The 24,502-nt window shown below is 38.5% G+C and overlaps 2 protein-coding genes across 4 annotated transcripts in view; both read right to left on the bottom strand.

The window, feature by feature from the left end:
• Window positions 1-6: 6 nt before the first annotated feature.
• On the bottom strand, window positions 7-13,056 carry exoc3l1 (exocyst complex component 3-like 1). Of its 3 annotated transcripts, XM_014033090.1 has the most exons (16): window positions 12,463-13,056; window positions 10,351-10,664; window positions 7,094-7,269; window positions 6,694-6,913; window positions 6,158-6,370; window positions 5,199-5,392; window positions 4,906-5,124; window positions 4,691-4,761; window positions 3,798-3,915; window positions 3,048-3,173; window positions 2,565-2,665; window positions 2,351-2,467; window positions 1,336-1,606; window positions 1,048-1,203; window positions 498-631; window positions 7-347 (listed from the first exon to the last, which is right to left on the bottom strand). In XM_014033090.1, the coding sequence occupies exons 2-16, from the start codon at window positions 10,391-10,393 to the stop codon at window positions 161-163; spliced, it is 2,346 nt and encodes a 781-aa protein (XP_013888544.1). In that variant the 5' UTR covers window positions 10,394-10,664; window positions 12,463-13,056; the 3' UTR covers window positions 7-160. The 3 variants fall into 3 exon arrangements, with proteins under 3 accessions (XP_013888544.1, XP_013888558.1, XP_013888551.1); XM_014033104.1 differs by lacking the exon at window positions 3,048-3,173; XM_014033097.1 differs by lacking the exon at window positions 12,463-13,056 and having other exon boundaries at window positions 10,351-10,684.
• A 530-nt stretch (window positions 13,057-13,586) lies between these two features.
• Window positions 13,587-24,502, bottom strand: part of anln2 (anillin, actin binding protein 2) — a 16,698-nt gene continuing 5,782 nt past the window's right edge. Inside the window, exons 3-25 of the mRNA XM_014033000.1 lie at window positions 23,721-23,888; window positions 23,245-23,319; window positions 22,768-22,952; window positions 22,518-22,610; window positions 22,229-22,312; window positions 21,645-21,732; window positions 20,163-21,209; window positions 19,473-19,774; window positions 19,270-19,364; window positions 18,860-18,989; window positions 18,174-18,309; window positions 17,740-17,928; window positions 17,507-17,633; window positions 17,304-17,352; window positions 16,820-16,873; window positions 16,665-16,697; window positions 16,539-16,560; window positions 16,288-16,391; window positions 15,964-16,017; window positions 15,423-15,509; window positions 14,983-15,090; window positions 14,752-14,897; window positions 13,587-14,448 (exon numbers count right to left, since the gene is read on the bottom strand). Coding sequence (XP_013888454.1) covers window positions 14,292-14,448; window positions 14,752-14,897; window positions 14,983-15,090; window positions 15,423-15,509; window positions 15,964-16,017; window positions 16,288-16,391; window positions 16,539-16,560; window positions 16,665-16,697; window positions 16,820-16,873; window positions 17,304-17,352; window positions 17,507-17,633; window positions 17,740-17,928; window positions 18,174-18,309; window positions 18,860-18,989; window positions 19,270-19,364; window positions 19,473-19,774; window positions 20,163-21,209; window positions 21,645-21,732; window positions 22,229-22,312; window positions 22,518-22,610; window positions 22,768-22,952; window positions 23,245-23,319; window positions 23,721-23,888 — 3,533 coding nt within the window. The 3' untranslated portion in view covers window positions 13,587-14,291. The remainder of the gene's footprint in view (window positions 14,449-14,751; window positions 14,898-14,982; window positions 15,091-15,422; window positions 15,510-15,963; window positions 16,018-16,287; window positions 16,392-16,538; window positions 16,561-16,664; window positions 16,698-16,819; window positions 16,874-17,303; window positions 17,353-17,506; window positions 17,634-17,739; window positions 17,929-18,173; window positions 18,310-18,859; window positions 18,990-19,269; window positions 19,365-19,472; window positions 19,775-20,162; window positions 21,210-21,644; window positions 21,733-22,228; window positions 22,313-22,517; window positions 22,611-22,767; window positions 22,953-23,244; window positions 23,320-23,720; window positions 23,889-24,502) is intronic.

The raw sequence follows: 24,502 nt of genomic DNA, 5'->3' as shown, positions 1-24,502 counted from the left end.
GGGGGGGTGGCAAAGAATAAAGAAGTTTGACCTGAACCAGCAAGTCCTCAACTTAATCCTTGAAATAATTAAATAAAATTAGATTTGTGATAGTTTTAGATATTGTTAGGAAGGCTTTGATGGAGATGTTCTTTTCCATCAACACGTCTGAGTCGTGCAGTCAAGCACACTTGGCCGTTGGCAGACAGAAGGCCAGGGTGGAGGGTGGCACCAGGATGTCAGTGAAGATGGGTCGGTATCCAACCGGAGGAGGAGGGGCACTCTGCTCCAGTAAGTCCAGCACGGCCCCTCGGATGTCCCTGGACACGTCACCGCGGACGTCCATCAGCACGGTCACATGCTCCTCGCTGAGCGAGTAGACAAACGAGGACATAAATGATTAGATTTTTTACATTCGCATCGTCTACTCTGGAAGAAACCTGCTGGTACTATTGGACTCCACACACACACACGCATGCACGCACGGTTTATGGAAGAATAATGTTGTACACTAGAACCTGATGTCGGGGTATTTGGCTGCAAGACCAGAAACTTCCAGAGTGAGCATGCCGGGGTCTTTGAGTCGGATGAAGTCAGCCAGGACGGGGAGTAGAGCCAAAGGGTTCACTTCAGGAACTGACCCCTCACCTTCCTGCCCAGACAAACACACACACTCACACACGTGGACTTGACAGCTGCAGCAGCTAAAGATAAACATTTTTATTTATTACTTTTATGACATTTAAATAAATCACTTGAATTAAACGATTAAAATGAAGTGGTTGATCGGACATTTTAAAATGTTAATATACAGTAAACACAGCTTCTCTGCATTAATAATTTGACCAATTTTGACAAAATCTCCAAGATCACGGCTGAAGTGCAGCCTTCATCAATGAGAGATGCTAGTTTTCATTTATTGTTAATACATGTTAATAACAATTTATCACTTTATAAAACCCGTTGCTGTTTTTTTCCAGAATATTGTGAAAGAGCAAAGTGTTTCAGGACATTAAACTGTTTCTGAATGGGGACAACAAGATTAAATATTTGTACAGATATCCTCACCAGGCTGTGGAAGACCTCCCGGAGCAGCTGGTCGTCCTGCAGCATCTGCTGAGCCAGGTGCTTCCTGTCCTCAGCGCTGCGACACACCAGCTTCTTCTTCATCAGCGCCCTGACGTACTCCACCACCATCAGCCACTGGGCCTCCTCCTGCAGGCGCTGCAGACACAAAACCCTCTTCAGTGTTGGTGATAAAACACAAGCTCCACCTCCACATCTGTGGAGCAAAGATCCCATCACAGAAACGAGGCAGAGGAATCAGTCTGAGTCAGATCTGAGGGGGTCTCTGACCTGCCGGCAGGGAGGTCGCACTCGGCCGTACAGCTCCAGGTGAAGCTCCAGGATGCTGCACAGCTTGGGGGTGGGATCTCCCTGGACCAGCCAGGGTCGGGTCAGCAGYCCGGGGAGGAAGGGCTGCAGGTCCAGCAGCAGCTGATCCATCACCAGACGACACGCCCGCCGCACTGCCCGGTCCAGAGCCGCCAGAGGRTTGGGTGGAGTCCGAGAGAACTGAGCTGCAGCCCGGGAGGACTGCTGCTGCTGCAGGCTCTCTGTGGACTTCCTGTATCAGACACCAGGCGACAGAACCAACTCTGGGTTTATTTACGTTTTATCAGAAATGAACRGTTCAATCCAGAAGTTCTAAACAATCTATATAAAAAACAGATGTGCACTCATCAGATCTTTAATTCAGTCATTAAAAGCTTTAAAATTGTTTGTATTTCTGCTTTAAATTATACAAAGAGTGGAAGAAGTTAATCATTAATCACTATTARTAATCAGTGTTTTAACTTCACAGTATTTAATGATACAAACAWCTAAAATCAAATATTTTATTTCAGTTTTTAGAGTTAATTTGGATGTTTTGTTTAGGCATGCTGTAGTCTGTCCTAGCGGTATGTTTATTACATGTAAACATTTTCAGTTGTGTTTGATTTGTATAAAACAAGCTGTATGAATAAAGTTTTATCATGTCAAACCGATACGCAGTTTTGTTTACGTTTTTGCATTTTCATTTGAGGGTAAAAGCTTGAGATGTTATTTGTTCTGATGATATGGGAACTAAAACATCCTTTATGCTCAGATCATGAAGCAATAAAACTAAATTTATTTTAAAAGAGTCACTTTGCTCTAAGTACACAAAAACACTCCTTCATGATCAGTCTCTTCCACTGGAGTCAGTGTTTTTGAATAAAATGTTGCCCAAAAACTGAGCAAACAGAAGGTCATCTTCACCARGATGCTAAAGGTGCACCTTAAAGCATTAAAATGCACAGTGTGGACCAGAACCCRGTCAGAATCTTACTTCAGGATGATGCAGTTGCTGATGGAAGCCAGCAGGTAGTGGAGGTAGAACTTGTTTTTGTCGTTGCCTRGATCTCTGCGATGCTCTTTTCCAAATTCAACCAGAGCTTCCCGAAACCTGAAAGTCAATGCAGCATTTTATTTCATTACACAGAAGAAAACTTTACACACAGAGTATTTATATTTATATTTATATTTATAAACTGAGCTCACACCTGTTTAAGAGGTTCTCCATCTCATACAGCCCCATCTGTATGGTTTGGTCTCGCAGGGATTCTCCGATCATCAGAGCGACCCGAGCGTTATCCTCCAGCATCTACCGGTCAACAAACACAAAACATTTATTCCACATCCTCTAAACTCCTCCACACTGAGCTCATCAGGCAGGAACTGTCAGATGATCTGGAAGCAATTTTAAAGAAGCAATAAAACATTGTTAACAAGCAGAAAATCCTGGGAGGAGACACACAAAGCTCATTATTATAAAATGTGATCAGATTAGCAGCTTTAAATTTAATATTTGTAGTTATAAATTATAAGAACTATAATTTGACATCATGTGACTCATTATTAAAGAATCTAAGAGCAACAAAAAACAACCTTTTTCTGTCAAACTAATTGGAAAAACAACAAAATCAGAAGACTTTATGCCAAACAAAAACTAATCTAAAACATCTGCATTCGTGCCAGATGTTCACCTGTGTGATGATGGTGGGCAGGCTGGTTTGGTAGAAACCCTCGTGGTCTGTATCAGGCTCCTGGTCTCTCTGCCAGTCCTGCAGCTCCACCTGCAGAGCTTTGTGCATCCACTCTGACACGCTCTTCTGCAGCAGCGACAGCAGCCACTCAGACTCAACAACCAGCACGTTTACAAACTTTACACCAGTTTAAACGTTCAGAACTTCAGTCATGTTGAAATAAAAACATTGTCAGTGTAAAATCCTGTTTATGTTWGAAATGCTGCCACACTTCAAGCTTCTTATTAGAGCTGAGCTGACAGTAATCCAGGCCTTTATCACCACCCRGCTGGATTACTGTAATGGACTTTATCTGGGGGTTAGAGGGTCCTCCGTCACCCCACTGCAGAGGGTCCGACATGCTGCAGCGAGGCTTTTAACTGGCACACATAAATATGAGCACATTTCTCCTATTTTAGCTTCACTCCACTGTTACCTGAGCCTTTTAGGATCCATTTTAAAATACTTTTATTTGTTTTTAAATCTTTTGTGTGTTTTTATTCTTAATTTTGATTGTGTTCGTTTTTGTATGAGCTGTGTTGAAAGGTTGATTCTGTMCAGCACTTTGGTCTACTGTGGTGGAAAAAGTGCTTTACTAATAAAGTTGGATTGGACTGAGAAATCTCCCCACACGATGCTGGCTTTTCTGATGCTTCTGAATGAAGCTCGTGGATTATATTTTTAGATAATCTGGACTTCAGGTCGACTCACCCGAACACTTTGTACGTATTTGGCCTGCAGCTGCTCCAGACYCTCAGTGGAGATGAGCGGACCCAGTTCTGCTCTCTCAATATCAGTCACCAGCTCCGGGTGTCCCATCATATCTGGGCTGCCAAAACAAAACATCACACTCAGCTTCTCACTCCTACCCTTGTACCCAGCAGGGTTCCTGCAGTTTAAGCAAAGTTCAATTTAAGACTTTTTAATGCCAAGTGAAATTAAATTTAAGACCAATTTTATAAAAAAACACAAATGACAAAATTAAAAACTGGCAGAAACTCATGAATCAAAGTATTTTTGATTGAAGTATTCAAATGTTGCTAATAGACCTATTGTTTTTATCCATTTCTAACTATAGCAGAAACCTTCTTAGCAGTCAGTTTTAAACTTATTTTAATTTCTGGACATCCTCTAACAACCCAAAATTTGGAGTTTTAGGACCCACAGTGGGGTCTTAACTCCAATTTGCTGTAGATGAAACCTTTAAGTGCCTGTGACATCAAGTTTTAGTAAGAGAAGTGAATGCATTTTTGGAAAGACAACATTATTAACATATTAGAAAGCAAGTTTCATGATGCTCAGATGAACAGTTGTTGAGATATTTGCATGTGAAATAATAGGAAGTAATGTCAAAAGGATTATGTCTGCATGTGAATGTTTAAAAAAACAAATGTTACCAATTATTTTAATATTTGAGGCAAATTACAGTCATCCTGTGTACAATGTGTTAACATTTTTAAGACTTCTGAAAGATTGATTTAAGACATTTTAAGACTAATAAAGGCCTTATTTTTGGATTGATGAGTTCAATGACTTTTAAGACTTTTTAAGGATCTGCAGGAACCCTGACCCAGACAGTAAAAGATTCAGGTCACGAGTCTCACCTGCTGTAGATGTGCAGCACCCAGTTGAGCACGGCAAATATTTCACCACTCTCCAGATCCCAGCTGCTAACCTACGACACAAAGAACATTCAGAGTTGGACATCATTATTCTACAAAATATTTGTTCCTGCTGCATAAATAACAGAAACATCAAAAGCAGCTGAGAGATCCTTGCAGTAAACGCAGGTAAAGCTGGTGCAGGGGACATGACCGACCTGAGCCAGGTGAGTGTGTAAACAGTGGTGGCTGGCCCTCAGGTAGGCTGCAGTCAGCTGGTAGTGTGTTGGGACGCAGTGCTCCAGTAGGTGGCGCACTGTGGCGAGGTCAGCCATGATGCCGTGCTGCAGCGCAGAGAGGTGCCCCGCCAGGCCCGGACCACGCGTGTGCAGGTAGGACACGCTCCGAAACCTGGCCAGCACGGCCTCCTCTAGTACCTGAGGACAGGAGAAACCAGAGGTTATAAAGAAGCTGAAGGTGGTGGTTTCGGTCCTCGTCGGGTGGCGCTGACCTGGAAGAAGGATGCTCTCCAGCAGCGGGGTCGTCCAGGAGGCAGGGGCCTACCTCCGGCCTCCCCTCTCTCCACCAGCAGAGCTCGGTCCAGGGCCTCCTCACGCTCCACTATCCTCACGGCCGACACAAACGGCGTGGGGTTCTGTCGGGCCAGAGCAAGAGCACTGCTCACCACCGCCCACAGCTCCTTCCCTGCAGGATTAGGGAGGATGAGGTTTTGTTTTTAGTTTCACAAAAGCACTTTGTAAACACTGCTTCATAGAAGAAAATCAGGCTCCCTGGACAGAAATTATGAAGAAACTGGTTTGTGTTGAATGTGCTGATTTGGCATAAAATATAAAATTTTTATTCTTTTTTCTCATTGCTTTGCCTTGAATATGCAGCTAGACTGGAATGACTGGGTTATGTCACACAGCGTGGACAAAATTCTCAAAAAACTCAAAGAAAATAAACAAAGGTAAACAGGAGTTTGTTGAAACAGACGGAAAAAACCAGGAGCTCCATATCACAGGCAGACCTCAACTTAGAAATATCTTTCAAAGTTTAAATGTCACAGAAAATTGGACGTAGATATATTTTACAGTTTTAACTAAAATTACAGTTGAATTTCCATGATTTTTCTCTTTGTCTTCTCTCATCCAGTGTGTCAGTCATTGTTATGGAAGTCACAGTTTTCTCTTAAATCCCTTGAAAATGCAGAGTGCACACACCCAAGCTTCCACAGTTGTTTTAGCTCAAAATTCTTTCTTCAAAACTAGAAGGATGTTTTTAACTTGTCACATCTCCTACAAAAAACATAAAAATGTCACTATCAGAGCTTTGAGATCCAAACTGTGCAGCTGCTTTTTGTTTGAGGCTTAATTTGTTTCCGTCTGCCAGAGGAAATCTTGCTGCCCTTTTCTTTACATCATGTTTGTTTGCTTTTTCCAGCATCATTGAGTAAACTGATCTCCTCACCCAGGGCGTCCACCAGCTGACCCACTCCAGAAAAATATCTGCCCACCAGCTCCTGGTCCTCGAGGCTGAGAGCACTTCCTGTCGTCCCAGCCGCCCCGTGGAGCTGCCAGAGGATGTCGTCCTGCCATCGCTCCAGATCCATGAGCCGGGTGTGGGCCTCCAGGAGCCGGCGGGACTCCACCAGACGCTCCGTCTCCAGCACCATGCTTCGCACTGCACAAGTGAACACAATGACCTCATGACGTCAGTTCAAACCAATGGAGTAATGTCTGAACTACACCAAAGAAGATTCTTTTCTTTTTTAGTTACTGGGATTGTTAGATGGTGTCTTTACTACTTTTTAATTTGAACTATAACTGCACTACAGTGAAAGTTAAAAATGCTTCATAACAATAAATATTTTCAGTGAAATTTCACAACACAGTGAACTCAGTAGTAATGTTGTGGACTGAAATCAGTGTTATTGAACGACGTGTCAATATTTGTGGGAGGAATTGTTTTGTAAAATAATTAAATTCTTTTTGAGAACGCCTCACCGGAGTAAAGTCGAGGCAGGTTGCTGACGGCAGCGAGCAGCTGACGGTGGGTGACGGACACCTCCCTCAGCCTCTCCAGAGATCTCAGGTTCTCGATGTTTCCATCTGATTCCAGTCCTGCCTTCTTCAGTGTGTGGGACACCTCCTTCAGCTCGGCTCGGGCCTCTCGAAGCTGCTCCAGTCCCCAGCCCACCCCCTCCAGGTACGATTGGACCATCGACTGCAACCATATGACCATGTTATAGCATCCATCTCCTGAATGAGSTGAACATTTTGATTTTAGCTAACATTCTTCTTTTAAAGTTTACCTAGTCTTTAGCTTCATTCAACAGTCAACATGAACTCCGACTAGAAAACTACAATTTCTGCTAAAATGCAAACTGTGATTTTTCTGGGTCACCTTTAGTCTGGTGTGAACCGAGGCGGTCCTCTGACTCTCCCTCTTCTTGTACTGGCTCAGTCGCTCCAGATGTTCAGGGCGACAGAAAACGCCCGACGCCCACTTCAGAGCAGCGCCACGCGCCAGTCGCTCCGCCCTCTCCACCTCTGGCCACACTGTGCCCTCTGACACCAAATCTGACAGAGAAGCAGATCGGAAGGCAAAGTGAAGATGAGTGACTGGGGGATTTTTTTCAGCTGGAGTATCTTTAAAAAAAATCACAAAAATAAAAACCCTTGATTTGAATTAACAATGATTTCAGATCTTGATAACTGGAATCTTTTTAATAAAATAAATTTTCAGGGTAATACACCAGTGATGTTCTTGTAGGATTACGTTTAAAAATCAGTTAATTGCTTCTTGAAAATGTAAAACCCAAGAACTCAAGAGTATCCTGTGGTGGTGTTTACTTTCTGTTTATCAGCTAAACTGATCATGAGATTTGATGCTTCACAGATTTCTTGTGGGAAATTGTTATTATAATTGGACAAATCAGGCCTCAATTGGATAAGCACATTTAAAACGTCCTGATTCTAAGAAATTTGTAAGTAAATTAGTTTCTGAACCCACAACACAATCTTTCCCATGGCAGGAAAGCTGGAATTGGCTCATTTTTTTGTTCYGTGTGAAGTTAGATCAACCTTTTCTGTTGCAACTGCAGCTCTGCTCCCAAATAATGTTTGCAGAAACAAAATCCTCTTGTGCTCCGAGGTTTGTTCCCAGCTGGGAAGTCATCTCTCAAGAATGATTATGTAATGTGCAGTAATTTCATGTGTTTTTCATCAATTTTTCATTTGGCTGCAAAAAAACAATGTTTTCTCATTATTTTAAACTGAAAATTAAGTGTTAATGTTGAGGTTTATGTCAACAAACATGATAAATTACAGAGAAACTATGAGAGAATTACATTACATTACTTTTTTCAGATTTGCTGTGATTCTCTTTGACATTCATTCAATTCAAAATTCAAGCACCCTCTTATACCCTAAATGTTTGAGAACAAGCTCAAAAATTGTATTTTTGTTTTAGTGTTGAATTAAATGACTCATAGATGTTTCCATATAGTCTAATAAATAATCCACAGCAAAACTAAGATGATATTAATTAATACTAGTTGTGTAGTTTCCTAAAAATAAACAAATATGTCCTAAAAGGACCAGCTTTGTGTTGTGGTCCACCCTGTAGCCATTAAATACTAACAAAAAGAGACATAAATCAGACGTTTTTAAATAGGATACAAACTTTTTGCTGAGCAGCAGGAGAAATATTGATGTTTTTGGAAGAAGATATGCTGCACAGTGTGAGTCAAGYATTTTTTTCTACTTCCTAATGGAGACGATCTTTGTTGTCATCTGTTTGGTGAGCTGAGCAAGGCCTCATCTCTGATGTCAGAGTCGCATGACATTTAACTCATCCTGATTGGTTTTAGGTGAACAATATGTTGATAAGAGCAGAGATGTGTAAGCTTCGTGCACTGGACTGCACATCAGAATAGAATTTGTAAAAGTCTTCAGTGTCACGAGTGTTGTTCGGATGTTTGGATGTCTTAATTCCACAAACAGGTCTGTCTCTGTCCTGTAAAAAGGTCATGAGACTCTGGTATCTCCCATCAGCACCAAATCTGACGCTGAAATGCCAGCAGCTCAGCAAAACAATGAACCACTGAGCTCCACATGCAGGACAGAGATGAGTGTAATGTAATCTACCTCTGGAAAAGCGTATAGCTTGAAGCAAAACCCCGCAGAGAACAATACGACTGTTACTCACTGATTAACGCACCATAATGCTGCAGACAGGTTGGTATGGAAACCAGCAGAGCCAGACAGTCTGATGGCAACTGAATGAACAGAACCGACACTCAAAGACCCTCGTGACTTATTTGACTGTTAAATACTGCATCAAGTTTTAAATAAAAAAGTAGAAGAAAATAGAACAAACCTCAAATCTGGAAAATGGAAATGTTTAAAGTGGCTGAACCCATTAGTTCATTTGCATCCAATACTGCTCTAAATGTTCTTATGTTTCATCTCTGCTGCTGAGTGGATTGTGATGTGTGCTATTGTTCTTGTGYGTTTGTGTTTAATTTTCTGGATGTTATGCAGACCGAGCAGCGTTAATTTTTTCCCCCTCTATCTGGCAACAATGATTCTACACGACTCAATTCAGAGTCTTTTTCTCCCACATGAAGGGTAAAAGTTGTGGAGAAATCCTGATGCAAAATGTCTGCAGGATGAGATGGTCTCTTCAAATGTCTGGAGTTGTTCATTAATAATTCAAAACATGTCATATCTGATGACTAAAAGCAGCAATTTCAAACAATTTAGTTTTTATATCTGCTGGGTTGCGATGCACCAAAATGACACATTTTCTCTGCATCCTTTCCTTCTAATTAACTACCTTAATAATCAGAGGAAGGTCATTAGAGCATAAACATTAGGAAAGATATGTTAAAGAACTGAGGTTAACAATGTTAGGAAATAGAAGAATAAGAGGGATTTGATTGAAGTGTACAAGGTAATGGATGGTTTAGTCAGTTAATTACAATTTCTTTGAAAAAAAGTATATTGAACTTAGAGAACATGAATGAGGCAATAAAATATTAGTTTAAACATTTATTATACAATATACCTCAGAATTTTGTTTTATTACCCGATCTAACACTTTAAATATAACAATGTGTGTTTTTCATATTTTGCCTATTTTGTTCCACATTAATAACTGAACTGACATAAATGTATGATTTTGTCAGCCTCTGAAATACCAGCTGTTATGTTATTTGTAGATGCAAATACAGCACTGTTCCTTTAAATGTTCTCAAAGCTACATGACACAATCTTTACTTTGTCTTTATAAACAGAACAGAAATTCTAACCAACTGAGCAGACTTCATAAAAAGGAACGGATTTAAGACCATTTAGAGATAGACGAGTTTGTAATGTCTTTTGAAAACATTTAACCTGGTTTGAAGGATTCTTCATCCCTCTGAGGGAGGATGGTGCTGATGTTTCATGTGCAATCAAAAGCACACAAATCATTACTCGACACCTAACCTGACTCTTCAGTGATGACGCTGCAGACTTCATTCATTTCTCTCTCAGAGAAGCAACCATACAGCTCCAGATTTACTTTGTTTACAGCTGTTCAGAGACTTTAGAAGAAGTGGGTGTTGACCATTCTGAAATGTTGTCATCAAGCAAAATGTGTGTGTGTGTGTTTACCTTTAGGTCTGTCACCATCATTCTTCTGCTCTCCGGCTGACATTGAAGTTCAGTTTTCAGTCCCCCGTCCACCCGGCGAGATTCCTGTTCCCCCGAAGGGCCAACACTTGTGCCCAGGGCACAACGCAGGCGGAGGAGGGTGAAGACAGCCAGCGAGGAGACAGAGGAGAGGAGGAAGGAGAAGAAAGGGTGGAGGAGAGAGGGCACAGATCCATTCTACTGACGGCTTTCCCCTTTTCCCCTCACACGCACCCTCTCTCTCAGTCACATCCTCTGCTGAGAGGCCGGCAGGAAACAGAGGGAGGAGAATACTGCTGGATGGAGAGGGGGGAGAGATGTGCTGCATTCAAGAGCCTATGCAAAAGGTGGTAAATGTTACTAGAATAAATTACTTTTACAAATCTGCTTTAAAAATAACTAAAATGCTGCAGAAATGTAAATAAAGCCAAACATATGATCATCTGGAAGATTACACAGATTCCTTCACTTTACTTTCAGTARATTTAAAGTTTAATGTTCCACTGAGCAACATTATTCTGAAATTATATCACTATTTGAGCTTTTTTTGGCAGTTTATGACACCTGAAATTGATTGGACAGAGAAGGGAAAGGGGATGAATGAAGAACAAAAAGTGAGGTGACTTGATTTTCCATGAAACCATCAGGGAGTCTGAAAGTCTTCACCCATAAAGGCAGCCAGTTACTGGAAGAAACTATGTATAATGTATAAGCCATTAGTCTGCAGCTTGTTTTAAAAAGGTAGAATGTACAGGAGTCAATAACAAATGGAGAACATGATGAATAGGAAACTAAGGAAAGCACTGCTTTAAACCCTTCTGCCAGCCGAGATCCTCAAACCATTTACTTTATTTGATTCAGAATCAAAGGTTTCAACTAAAAAAAAAAAACTATCTGTCAGACCTCTCACAGCTGTTAGACCGACACTGGCAGAAACTCCCACAGTAGTCCAGCTGTCCGTCCCTGCAGTCCTGTTTACGCCTCTGAGCTTCCCAAACCTCTTTGAAAACACAACAAGGAGCGTGCAAAGTGGCTCTGGAGCCAGAGCCAGCAAAAACACGTGGGTCCTATTAGGTTTCAGAGCGGCACCAAACATTTCCTCATGCAGCTTTAGCTGCTTTAGCACGGGTGTTCCTTATTAAACAACAAATCAAAGTAACATAACAATTACCTACACTGATACTTTTAAAATATCATTTGACTTCATTCATTTATCCATTATTTTCCTACTGTAGTTTATCAAAAATAATTATGAATTATTTTTGTGCAAAAATTATTCTAAAACTTTACAAAAAACAATGCAATTGTTCAAAACTAATTTAGGGACTAATTGCAAGTGAATCATTATTTAACAAACTCACGATCACATCTTTTTTAAAATAGCTAATACTTCAAAGGTATTTAATAAAAATGTATTAATTATAGGCTTATTATCAATCAGTCTCAGATGAATTCTTTGCCCTTTTCATAAGGGTGCAACAATACATGTATATGTATCGAACCATACAGCGCTTTAGGTTCATCAGCTATTTAACAAAATGCTCCTTATTCAGTCTTGAGACAGAACTGCACAGATAGATGGGTTTTAGCTGAAAAAACAAAACATCAGAAATTGATCTGAACAATCCATTAAATGAATGCCGTTTATAGCAGAAATGTAGGTGTTTACATGTGAGTTGTTTCTAACAACCAGATTTCCTTATCCTAAAGAGAAAAACATAGCTCATTAAATACTAAACTTGTTTCATTAGCCCTGATAAAATAAAACTTATTTAAAAAAAACTTAAAAAGGGAACAATATAAAGAATAATATATAAACATATAGTTACCAAATTGCWAAAATAAAAATAAAGTTTTGGCCAATTTTGTACAGGATAATACACCCAAACCTGGCTGTTTCTTTTCCATCCATAAATCTCTTATTTTTGCCAGAACAAGTCTCCTCAGCGTCACCTCCTGTGTTGTTGCCACACAGGAAAAACTTCCTCCAGCACCATGTAAGGAGTGGAGCTGAGCTCGACGCACCAGGATGTTGTGCAGAATGTATTCCTGCCAGGCTGGAACCACAGTGATAAGGACAACAAGGCCACTGACCTACTGTTCTCTAGTCTCGTCACACTGACAGCCAGCCTCACTGAAGTCGAGTGTTTCCTCCCTCGGCTGTCTTTCTGAACGCGCCATCTCTCCTGCTTCTCTAACAAGATAAAGGATATTTACAGCTGTCCTGCAAGATGAAAATATGACAAATCAGTCTCACATTAAAACTAAATATTTTCATCATTCAGAACTTCTACTGAAGTTGGGGTTTGAAGACATTTAGCCATTTTCTTGCTTTTTCAGTTTGGACACTTGAAGTTTTGTTCTGCAGTGTAAAAAAATGTAAAAACTGAAGGCATCTAGTTGCTGTGTTTCACTGTAAAGGTGTCCGAAAAGCAGAAAACACTCTCCTCTCTTTGCCTCCATCATTCCCTTATAACCCAGCAGCACCTCCACCCAGAGAAACTATGGGACRAGCAGGAAGTCTAATTCTAGACAACTTCCTATATGACATTCCTGACCTGAGCAGCTTTCCTGCCACACTCTGAATGTGCAACAGCAGTGATTTTAGCTGGTAATTATACTTTTTTTTTTAAATATGTGACACTATTAAGAGGTGTGAGGAATAACATTTTATTGTACCTTCATTTACCCAGGCAAATCCCATTTGAGATCTTTGATCTCTTTTGCAAGAGAGGCCTGGGCATCTAAACCTTGAAATGTGATTGTATGAGGAAAGAAAACTGAATTATGAGCTTTTAGACCTAGATGAGTTGATCTTTTGTTTCAATGAGTTTCAACAGTTTTTGAAGTTGTTTCAATCCTTTTATTTCATTGGAACCTGTCACCCAGTGCATAGAATGAAAATAAGATTGAAAATAAGATTTATAAAGAGATGACAGACTGGTAGATGGAAATTTGGGAGAACAGACCAGYAACAGATCTACATTCACCATATTTGGTTTGTTCAACTTCACCAATTATTCCATTTATTGCACTACATAAAATATGAGCTTATATTTGTAAAAACATGTATGTGCACTTAACCGTGAACCCTTCAGGACACCGAAAAAAAAACAAAAAAACAATTCAAGTGACAGGTTGAATTTTAAAAAAAAGTATATCATTTAGGAAAGAGAAAAACCCCGTAAAAGATAAATAACTGAAGATGCACTTGTGTATTAATCCTGATGAAATTAATTTAGTAAATTACTGGACATACACATCTGTGGCTATTGGCTCAGGTGAACAACCTTTGTGCTTACCTCGACTTCTAATCAACAAATTGTGCACAAAAGCAACAGCTTCATCAAAAGATTGGAGGTGGGGGGGGGGGGGTCTTAATACATCTACATTTAACCATTTCTACTGCTTCTTGCCTTTTCAAATTCACTCCATCCATTTATTAGTTTATTACAGTTACAGATTTGTGCATTAGCGTATCAATATACATTTGTTCACGTTTAAGCAATAAAAGAAACAGGACCTGAATCCAAATGATAAAAATTGTATATAGGCTACAAGAAAAACCTCACCTTAACTATTGAAAGTGACAAATTATTGCCATTAAAAAGGCTAAAGCAGCTGATTGCCAAAAAGAAACAAAGTTCAACATAAAACCAGATTTACAGAAATCTGATTACATAAAACTTAAAAAAAAATTTCTAATGGCAACTGTGAGTTTACAAATAAAAATGAAAACCAACAAACAATAATAATTAGATTCAGGTTAAAAGAAATACATAGAAACTTAATATATATCTCCCAAAGGAATAGTTATGTCATGTGTGTCATCTTTACTGCAGCTCCAAACCTAGATGAGCTCATCTACCTGCCAGGTAAGACGAGTCCAGGAGGCTTTCATGGATCACAGATAAAGTAACGTGTTACAATATACTCTCCCTCAGGTTTCCCCTGCTGAACRTGCTTGGCTGCTGAGTTTCTGGTTGGGGTTGTTTCCATGTGTGGAAGTCCAAGAGAGCTTGGTTGAGTTTCTCCATCCACTCCAATCTCTCCTGCTTGGTGTCAGCTGAGAACCAACACCTGGAAAAAACAAACACAAAAACGTCAACTTTTGTACAAAACATTTTGTTTTAAGAATAGTGTTTGGTCTGAACCAAAATAAAATATTACAGTTGTTATTGTGTTACCTTTTCACAGCTCGTATTTTTGATTCATCAATGAAGGAAAAATCCAAATAAGAGATTTTTCAACAATGACTCAATTCAATTTAAAGTCTCAGKAAGGCAGAATCTAACCACCAGATTCAGCTAGTCTGTCTTTTTACCATTATTAAACTGAAACTCATCATTAAATATGTTGATATATTTATAACTATAAACTTACTTTGATAATGGTTCCTGGTTTTGATCATCTAGCTGTGGGACTTTTTCCACCAGCTCAAAGGTGAAAGGTCGAGCACATGCATCTCTCTTCACAGGCCTGACGCACTGATTGGGGAACTTGGACAGGAAGATGCTGCCTATGGCTTCCTAAGAAGTTAAAAACAGAAACCTATATTAAACCCCAAAACAGAAACAAAGTCTCTTTGAAATGTACATTTTTTTTAATTTTCACCTTGGTTTCTTTGTCATTTGGGTGGTTCCAGTAGTACATGTTGCATCCCTCCAGAATAAAATACTGGCGATTCCACACCCCAAATCCACTAACCAACTCAAACATTGTCTAGAGGTAGAACAACAAATTTTATTTTACATTTATCACTAAAGATAAATGAATTGATTTTTAAATTTATTGACAAAAAAATCTGAGTAATGGTAGCTACAGGAGTGTAGTTATTTTTTATTTGTTGGATTTTAAGATACTAAGACATTTTAAAGCTGTGATATATAAAAARTAAAGTAGACACCCTGCACATTAGTGGAGGTTCATTCTTAATACTTGCTTTAAGTTTCCTCACTAAATTTATGCTGAAGTTATCTTTTAAATTACTTGTCTTAAAACACACACACACACACACACACACACACACACACACACACACACACACAACTGACCAGAAAGCCTTGGTGCTGAACATCAGAGTGACCTTCGCTGTCAAGTTTTAGATAGATATTGCCCTCTAGAGGTGAGAGGAAAGGAACCTGTGGTCAAAAGAAGATAAGATTCAAACTTAAAAAATATATAAACATTGTCAAAGACATTGGATTCTTATTTGCTTTAGTTGGATACAGAGAGCAAACATCTAACAGTAGATTTCTACCAGCAGAAAGTTTTTTTTAATGATGTTGCCACTTTAGAGTTTATACAAATTTAGAATTACCATCAAAAACGGCAGAAAAATAAAAGGGAATTTATAATATGGTTAAACATTCAGTAATGTTGATTTTATATAAAATCACCTTCAGTGCAACAGTTCATATAAGTTATTTTGACAAGATTAAAAGAATGAGAGCTAATAACTGTTTAAACAAATCTTATGGCAGTAATGTTAATTTCCGTGACTGTACACATGAAGGAGGGTGTTAGTTGTTGCAGAGCAGAAGACAGAAATGCTGAGGTGAATGTGTGACAGTAGAGTTTTGAAAAAAGTGAAACCTTATCCTGAAATTCATCTCCCAGCAGCCTCCTGATTTTGCCTTCAAATTTCATCTGAGTGGAAGAAGGAAGAAAGCAACAGGGAGGGAGACAGAAACATTACAGTGAGCCCACCCATGTGTAGACTTAAAACCACAAAAAAAAAAAAAACAAAGCGATTAACAGTGATGTCTGTGGTTCTGTGTTTTCTCTTGGTGTTTAAAAGAAATGTGCAAAAGTTAGTAAAGCGGTGGTAATGTGTTTTTCACAGAAACATTTACACATATACTCTTAAAAAAGTATCATACACTCAGTGGTAAGTAATGTAGCATAAATTATATTTACTTTATCCAAGGGAAACTTGTTGTGTCCCAGTGAGGTTAAAGTGATCTTATGGGAGCCCACGAGACAAAAGTTACTGGAGCGACGAGCGTTGGCAGAAGARGAACCTGAAAACAAAAATGTCTAGACTGAAAACTCATGACTAGACTAGAAGTATTAGAGTCTAATGAACCGGTTATTCTTTGGAATTATGGTTGAGTATAGCAAACAGGAAAAAAAAAGTTATGGTACCGAGTAAAACAAAATGCACTTACATGTCAAAGTGTTGCTGGATTTCTGGTAAAAACAAAAAAAGAAACTAGGTTGGTCCATAAAGTAGGAAGTTGGAAAAAAAATTATTATTTTGACTTTCTGGCAGAAAATAAAAAMTGACTACACACCGTGATCGTACTCAGAATCTTCCTTGGTGTGACCTATAAAAAAGTTAAGAGGCACATTAAGAGATATAACAMAAMACTGCTTTTGATAAACACACATTTGGTTTTTAATTTCCACCCCMAAAAAAAAAAAAAAAAACCCACAGAAAATTACTTACGCGTGACTTGGTGGTAACTTTGTCTGYGGTGCTGCTAACACCTGATGTATGAGACTACACGGAACAAAAACAGAAGATGTGCAGAAAAAGAAAAATCTACAACTTTAATATTTCAAATAAACAGACTCAAAAACTTGAKTTGATTATAATTCAAAAGAGCTTAATAGTGCAGAAAAATTGGGTTACCTTTCCAATTAAATAATATTTAAGACCTAATTCCAGTTTGTTTTGTTCTGTTCCTTCATATATGCTTAAAAACATATTAATCCAACTGGATTCATTTTTGTGGTGTTTAAACTTGTTTGTATACTTAACTTTTATAAAGAACTAGGCAACACTTCATTGTAAACATAAAGTTAGAGGCTTTACTCACAAACAAGTTGAAAAAACAGCATGAGAGCTGCATTAAATTTTCTCACTATTTTACTTAAAATCTTTGCTRCTAAAAAAAATTGAAAATTAATATTTTACTGTTTTCCCTCACCAGGCTGTAGACTTCCACATCAATCTCAAAAGAGGAGCGAATATCTTTCCTGAAAGGTTATGAAAGAAAAAAAGAATCACCTGAATATTCCCACTAAAATTAACATTTACCAGTCAAACAAAGAAAGCTAAATCTAATTTTAGTCTCAAAAGAGAACTTATTAAAAAAAAGAATCAAGAAGGCAGAARAGAAATGTAGCTTACATTGTGACAGACGTGGGGAAAGAGATAGCATCTCCATTTTGAGCATCAGCTGCTGTGGCCAGTGGTGTGGCGATAATGTTGCATGGACCATAGCGAATCAAAACAAAGAAGTAGTGGGTTGGTCGACCTAAACAAATTCAAAAGCAAAATCTGTTTGAATGTGAACTTCAATTTGTTTAATCCGTTTTTTGTTTGTTTGTTTGTTTTTTTAAATATGAGAATTGCTGAAGTACCAGTACGGTTTTGTGAGGAGCAGACGAATTCCACCTTCAGAGGCAGCTGGATGTTTGTGATGCTGACAGTCCCTCTGCAGGGCTGCTGGGGATTGTGCTCTTTGTCCTCCTTAGTTGCTTCTTCAGACTCAGAGTTCCTCTCCTCTCTCAGTCTGGCTACCTCTGCCAGCAGAGCAGAGTGTTTCTCACCTAAATTAAAAACAGTTAAAACACAAGTACTTGCAGTTTAATTCATAAGTCATCTCAGTGCACGTAAAGTAACAGGTCCAAAATATGAATCCAGTTCAAGCCCTTTTCTGTTTATAACAATGCGCAACAACTAAAAACGTGAACTTAAGGACTGTTGCTAAACATTTCCCATACAGAAAAAAACAAACAACAAAAGTGATCATTTCTATTTCAATGGAGGGTTTATAATCCAGTAGTGTTCTTACAGGAGACAAGCAGCAGTTTCTCAGCTTCAGCCTCTTCCAGTGAGCCGCGACCATGTTCTTCATCTGTACAGAAGCTCAGAGCTTGTATTGTCTGGTTAATCACTGACTGTAGTTTTGACGCTTCTTCATTAAGAGCCTGGAAAAACAGCACATAAATAGGAAGGTGAACATTTAGAGAAGGTTCAGTGAAAGCTTTTGTCACAATTTACACTCTAATAAGTGAACTTTTGCAAAATTGTAAAACCTTTATGAATTTAGGTTAACAAGTCAATGTGAATATGAACCTTCAAAATGAACAGGTTTTAGCAATTTCCTCAGGTTTATTTAATTCTTTATAATAAATAGATCCAGTAGCTTCAAAACCCTTGCCAAACAAATCTGGACAGGAATTAGCTAAAAACTTAAATTAAAAAGTAATCTACAGTTCTGCATTTAAAAAAAGGGGTCTTAAAAAAAGTAAAAACAAATAACAACCCCCCCCAATCATGAGACAATATTTGTCAGGTTTTCGTGCATTTTCCAAAAAGTGCAGAAATCCCGGTTACAGTCAGTTTACATTTAACCTAATTATGACCCCCACAAGCGAAGTGGGTGCACCCCTACTAATAAGTAAAGTTAATATTAAATGCTCAGAATCTGGATAGTCTATGAAAATTATTTCCTTTCCCCAAAACTCAAATTCTTACTGCAATTTTCTCCTTAGTGTTGACTGATGACTGAGGTTTGGTCAGCTCCAGTGTCTGTCTCTGAACAGCAGGAGCCACGCTCTGGATGGTCAGTAGCTTACTCTGTCTTTGTGTGCGGTATGCATCAACACTGTCAAACAGAACAGATTTAAAATAATGTTGTAGAAAATATATTCAAAGAAATTTTGAGCAACTACACAGCACCCCAACACTACACTGACATCTGGACAAACAAACCAATTGCAAATCTAGATTACACTGGAAAAAGCTCAATATTGTTGGAGACACCTGATATTTATAAAGACACAATACAGTTATACAATTTCAAAACGTATTTTCCTTTGCTGGTTTGTACTCCCTTCATTTTTTCTGAATTAATTACAAACTAACATTAGTATTATATTTGTTACCTGTACAGAGGAGCACATTCAGCAGAAGTGGAGCTGTTTTTTTCTTGGGTCAAGAGAAAGGATGGAGGATCAAACTGCTGAGTTGCTGCCAGACGCTGTTAAATGTTACAGATAAGAGATTTTAAAATCAGTTTATTTGTTCCTGGTAAATCAGAACCCATATTTTTCAAGAATCTTAATCATATTTTCTGAATAGTTCTTACCAGAGGGGTGACTGCAGCTTCAACAGACTTGCTGAGAGGAGAGAGGATTTCAGGAAACGTGAGCTCATCTTCGGTACTGTCAAGGTTTCCGCTCTCATCACCCTCCTTATCCTCTTTTTCACTTTTCCTATTCTCTACATCTGGGTCCATCTTGTCCTTGACTCCAGAGCAAGCACCGATACCACTGTCATGGTCTTCTGCAAGTTGTTCCTTTTCTCCTCCAGCACATTCCAGCATCTCGTCGAACATCTTATCACTTGTTTCAGATGTGTTGGTCTCATCATGGGAGCTTAATCCAGCATCTGGGGAAAGAAATTAATGCTGAATTGAATCCCTTTTTGTAGAAACTAAAAACAAAAAGATCAACACATTGCTGTAACTTCTTCAAGTTTGTGTGTGTGAAATACCAACTGTGTGCTAGTAATGGTGTCATTTACTACATAATTCCATAACAATGTACTTAAAAGTTTAAAATAAATTGTATGAAAAAGAAAATAAAATCTGAACACCACTTGTGCAAGTTTAATCAAGCTAAATATTAAGTAAATTCTGGTGAGCACCTTACAATAAATAAAACATTCCACTCAAAGTGAACCTAGCATAGCTACCATCTCACCAACAAAGTGCTTCTCCCCTGTGTTCCATCTTAAAGGAAGCCCAAGTGCTCATAACTTTTCAGACCAGTCTCACCTGACAGACTCGTCTCTGTCCTGGACTCCATTGATGTATCGCTTTCAGTCAGAGTGGAGCTATTGATCAGCTCAGGCTCCAGGATAAAAGTGACTTTCCTTGAGCTTTCTGACTTGTGAGTTTGTGCTGTCAGTTCATCTATAACATCCTGCCTTCCTTCTGTTGAATTGGTCTCCATCTCATGCAAGTCTGACCCCTGGTCTGCATTCCCTGATTGTGTTTCTTCTAAAACTTGAGCTTCATATTGTACATGGACTGCTGGGCTCTCCTGCGACTGTTGAAATGTGTCATCATTTTGGGTTGGCATTTCCTCACAGCATCCTTCAGAGGATTCCATGTTCCCCTCATTACTGTTTAAATCAGATTTTCCTCTTGCAGAGTTATCTACACCATGTCCTATTTCAGGTTTCACACCTTCTTGCGGTTTGGGAAAGCCAGCCAACTCACTGGAAACATCTGCAGATGAACTAAATTTAACACCTTGAATATCGGTAAGTTTCTGATAATTCATAGAGCTGTCTCCTTTCTCTTTGTCCTCTCTGGGTGATTTTAATACCTCTTCATTCTCTTTAGTAAACACCTGCTTTTCTTCTGCTGTGACAGATTCTTCAGCCCTGCTTTGAGGATATATCCAAATCCTTAATTCTTCATCAGTCGAAGGCTCATTTAACTCCTCACCATATGACAAATTGTCCACAGTCTCACTTTCATCAAAAGTAAACCCCTCAGACATGCTCACTTCAGTTTCTTCAGAAACCTTATGTGTTTCCTTCATGTTTGACTCGTCTAGAAGACTTGACTGTAAAAAATTGTGCTTATCAGCTTTATGCAGCTCTGACAAACTGTGCTCCTCACTGAAAGACAACTCTAACATAGTCTGGGTCTCTGGATGCTGGGAACCTGGCTGCTCTTCTTTATTCATAGGTGCAGACTTGCGCTCTCTCTTATTCTCATCTTCCTCACCATCGTGAGATTTCTGTTCATCTCCTTCATCGAAGAATACAAACTCTGCAGATGCAGTGGGAGCCTCTGAAGAAGTTCCATCACCTGTTGAGATATAAGTCCAGAATCTTATCTTAACCGACAGGTTTACTCTATAAACCAAAACAAAAATAATAATAATAAAACAAAACAAATAAATAAATATCACACTTTGATTTGAGACATCGATACGACATTATTCACACATTTAACAACTTTTAAACTTTGACCATTTTTCCAATAAATAATAATCTGAGTACTACAAAACTATTTGTAGCAGATAAATCATATGAATAGTAAACAATTTAAGGTGGCAGTACCATGTCAGATTGATTTAATAGCTTGGTATTAGCTTTTTGGACAAAGCTTTCACTATTAAATAGTCTATTTATATGCATTTTTTCTAGACATTTCTAATTTCAGTAGAAAAACTAATTAAATATTGCGTATTAAGAAGAATCAGACTATGAGGAAAGTATACATAATGGCCAGCGGTCTTACCCATCATATTAACAGAAAGTTTTTCTGCAGCTGATGTAAGAGTTTCAGTAAAACTACCATCTTTCATCTCAGCATCACCGTGAACCTGCTGGAACAAAGAATATCAGCATCCAGATATGCTGCAGTGACCAAAAGATGTTCACGAGAACTCATAAAATTACAAAAATAAGTGATAATTTTAAAATAACCACAATTGTGATTGCAGTTTTATATGACCAGTCTTTAAAGAAAACTGTGAGAAAAATAAAGCCGCCACTGTTTTAAAGGCACATTGCTCCAAACTGATAATTAGGTATCTGCTGTAAAACACTAAAATTAGTTTTCTTTAAAGAGAAGGGGATAAAAATGCATGACTCAACTGTAACACATTAAATTACATCTTTCTCACTTAAGTGAACTTTTAACATCCCCCACAACTTCACCACATTCTTAAGGTTAGATGAAAATATCTCCAACTGTGGCATCAAGCTTGACCACATTATAAGAAAAACAAGTTTTGAATCACAGTTGGCTATAGTTTATCTAAATCCTTTTAAAGTGTCACCAGTCAGTGTCTTTTTTTTTCTTTTTTCTGACAAACTCACATCTGAGGGCTGCAAGGGAGGCCAACAAAATTTCCCTTTAGATCTAAGAATTGAAGATGACGAGGAGTGAGCAGGAGTCCTTGCCTGCCAATTGTTTATATAAAGTAGAATGTGTTAAAAATTTACAGTATATATTTAAATATATACAGTATTAGTGGGATAGCAAACACCAGCAAAAAATATTATCAAAATTTTGAAATAATTTATAGATGTATGTGCATCATGTGTCGTTTGTGTCATAACAGTAATGCCCAACAACAAATATTGTGAGTTAAAAATAAAAACCTACCTGAATTATTGATGAATCAGAGCTGCTCCTTTTCACCCAGGCATTTTTGCTGATAGGCTGGAAAGGTAACTGGTTCAACTCCATTTCTCGTTCCTGTTATCAAAACAAAGTTAATGGTTTATAAAAATTTTTGAGATAAAAGATTAACAGACATCACTGATAAGAACTGGTCTGTTACAGATACATCCAATGACATGCACATTTATTTTATTTTTATTGATTTTTATTGATTAAAGCTGCAAGAACCAACCTGTCGTATAAGGGAAGCTTGCTTAGAGCTGGGTGTTGTTGTGCACTGGAGTTTCTGCTGAATTTCAGACACAAAGCCGGAGCCAGTCCGTTGGCAGGGGTTGGTGGGACTTTGTGTAGGGGTGTGGCTGGCTGAAGCGAGTGGTGCTTTAAAACGCTCCATTCGTTGATTAAATTCATCTTTACCTAAAAAAAAGTATAAGTGGTCACTAATCATATTTACTGAGCGGCCAATGGCAGTCAAGAGGCTAAATAATGATCAATGTTAGGCTGATATTTGGATTGATGTGCTTCACCGTATACCAACACAAATTACACATTTTATATCACTTCTGGGTTAGCTATACATGACAGGACTTAAAATCCACTGAATCAGCAATGTTGAAAAAGTTCACGTCACTTTACAAACAAATAAAAATAACTAATGTCGTGTAAAATAATGTTATGCTCGAGTGGGTGTGCTTGTTTCTATCCTCACCAAGAAAATGTTCTTTGACACCCTTGTTGAGAACCGGTGGGTCTTCAGCTCCAGGATCAGAGTGGCAACGCAGACCTACAAATGAATACCTTTTTAAACTGCACTTTGTCAACAAGTCAGTATCACTTTGACAAGTAATATTACATCCTTTCATACAAATCAGGCTTGATTTCAAATTAACATCAACTTGTAACCCCCCCCCACCCAAAAAAAGCTAGCAAAACCCTTTATAAAAGCAGATTAATTATTTTTTTTCCTTTGTGTTGATACTTTATTACATAAAACATGCTGAAACTAGGGTAATCCTAAACTAAATCTTCATTTCCTAAAAGATGAGTTTCAGAGATCATTAATTATTTTGGTGATTACACGTACAGTTCCAATTTGTGAGAAGTATTTTGCTGAATATTATGTTATAGCGATAGTTCGGTGGAAAGCATAAACACGTCAGCTTCAGTAGAAAAAGTAACTATTACCATTTCCTCTCTGGGAGAGCAGCTGAACCCGGGAACGGACCGAGGGAATCATTGGTGTGTCTGGTTTTGCCATTAGCTCAGCCAGACGTCCAGATGTAGATGGTCTGGGACTACAGTTCTCCTGGCCAGCTGCTTCAAGACGGCGCCGTTTCAGACCATCTTTCATCTCTGAAACAAATTGAACAATTGGTGTAAACATCAGCAGTACAATTATAAACAGGGTTGCACATAAAATTTTTGGTCTGGTTCTCAGGGGAGAACCTAGGGTTTTTGCTTGGTGCTCATATTGTCCTTAACTCATTTAACACATTTATCTACAGGGGGTGTCAAGGCATCTAACAACCCCTGTTCTGTTTTATGACTCCTGCAATGTCTCAGGACATCATGCCAAATTAGTCCACTGAGTTTTTTAATTGTATTTTTTTGTAAACTACCTAAGTGGCAGAGAGACTGGGTGTATGTCATATACACATCACAAACTGAACATATCATGGTTAAATGTCTTTTAGACTAACATGTCCCTCAGATGGACAGCTTCTGTAGTTTGGTCTTCTGCATCTTCGGCCTTGGTTAAACCAGCTTTCCACACTCTCCAGTCCAAGCAGCAAATACAGTATCTGTCTTTCACACAGAGTAAAATAACTTAAAACATACAAATGTTTTATTTGTTAGAATGATTTTTAAAAAAGACTATTTTATTCAAAAATATATTATTTAGATGGTTTCATCTCATGTAATTATTTATTCTTCACATTTGATCATTTAATAAATTATATTTATCC

The sequence above is a fragment of the Austrofundulus limnaeus genome, unplaced genomic scaffold, assembly GCF_001266775.1.
Source record: "Austrofundulus limnaeus strain Quisiro unplaced genomic scaffold, Austrofundulus_limnaeus-1.0 Scaffold7, whole genome shotgun sequence".
Taxonomy (NCBI): domain Eukaryota; kingdom Metazoa; phylum Chordata; class Actinopteri; order Cyprinodontiformes; family Rivulidae; genus Austrofundulus; species Austrofundulus limnaeus.
The sequence above is the reverse complement of the archived record's forward strand: the minus strand, read 5'-3'. Positions and strand labels throughout refer to the sequence as shown.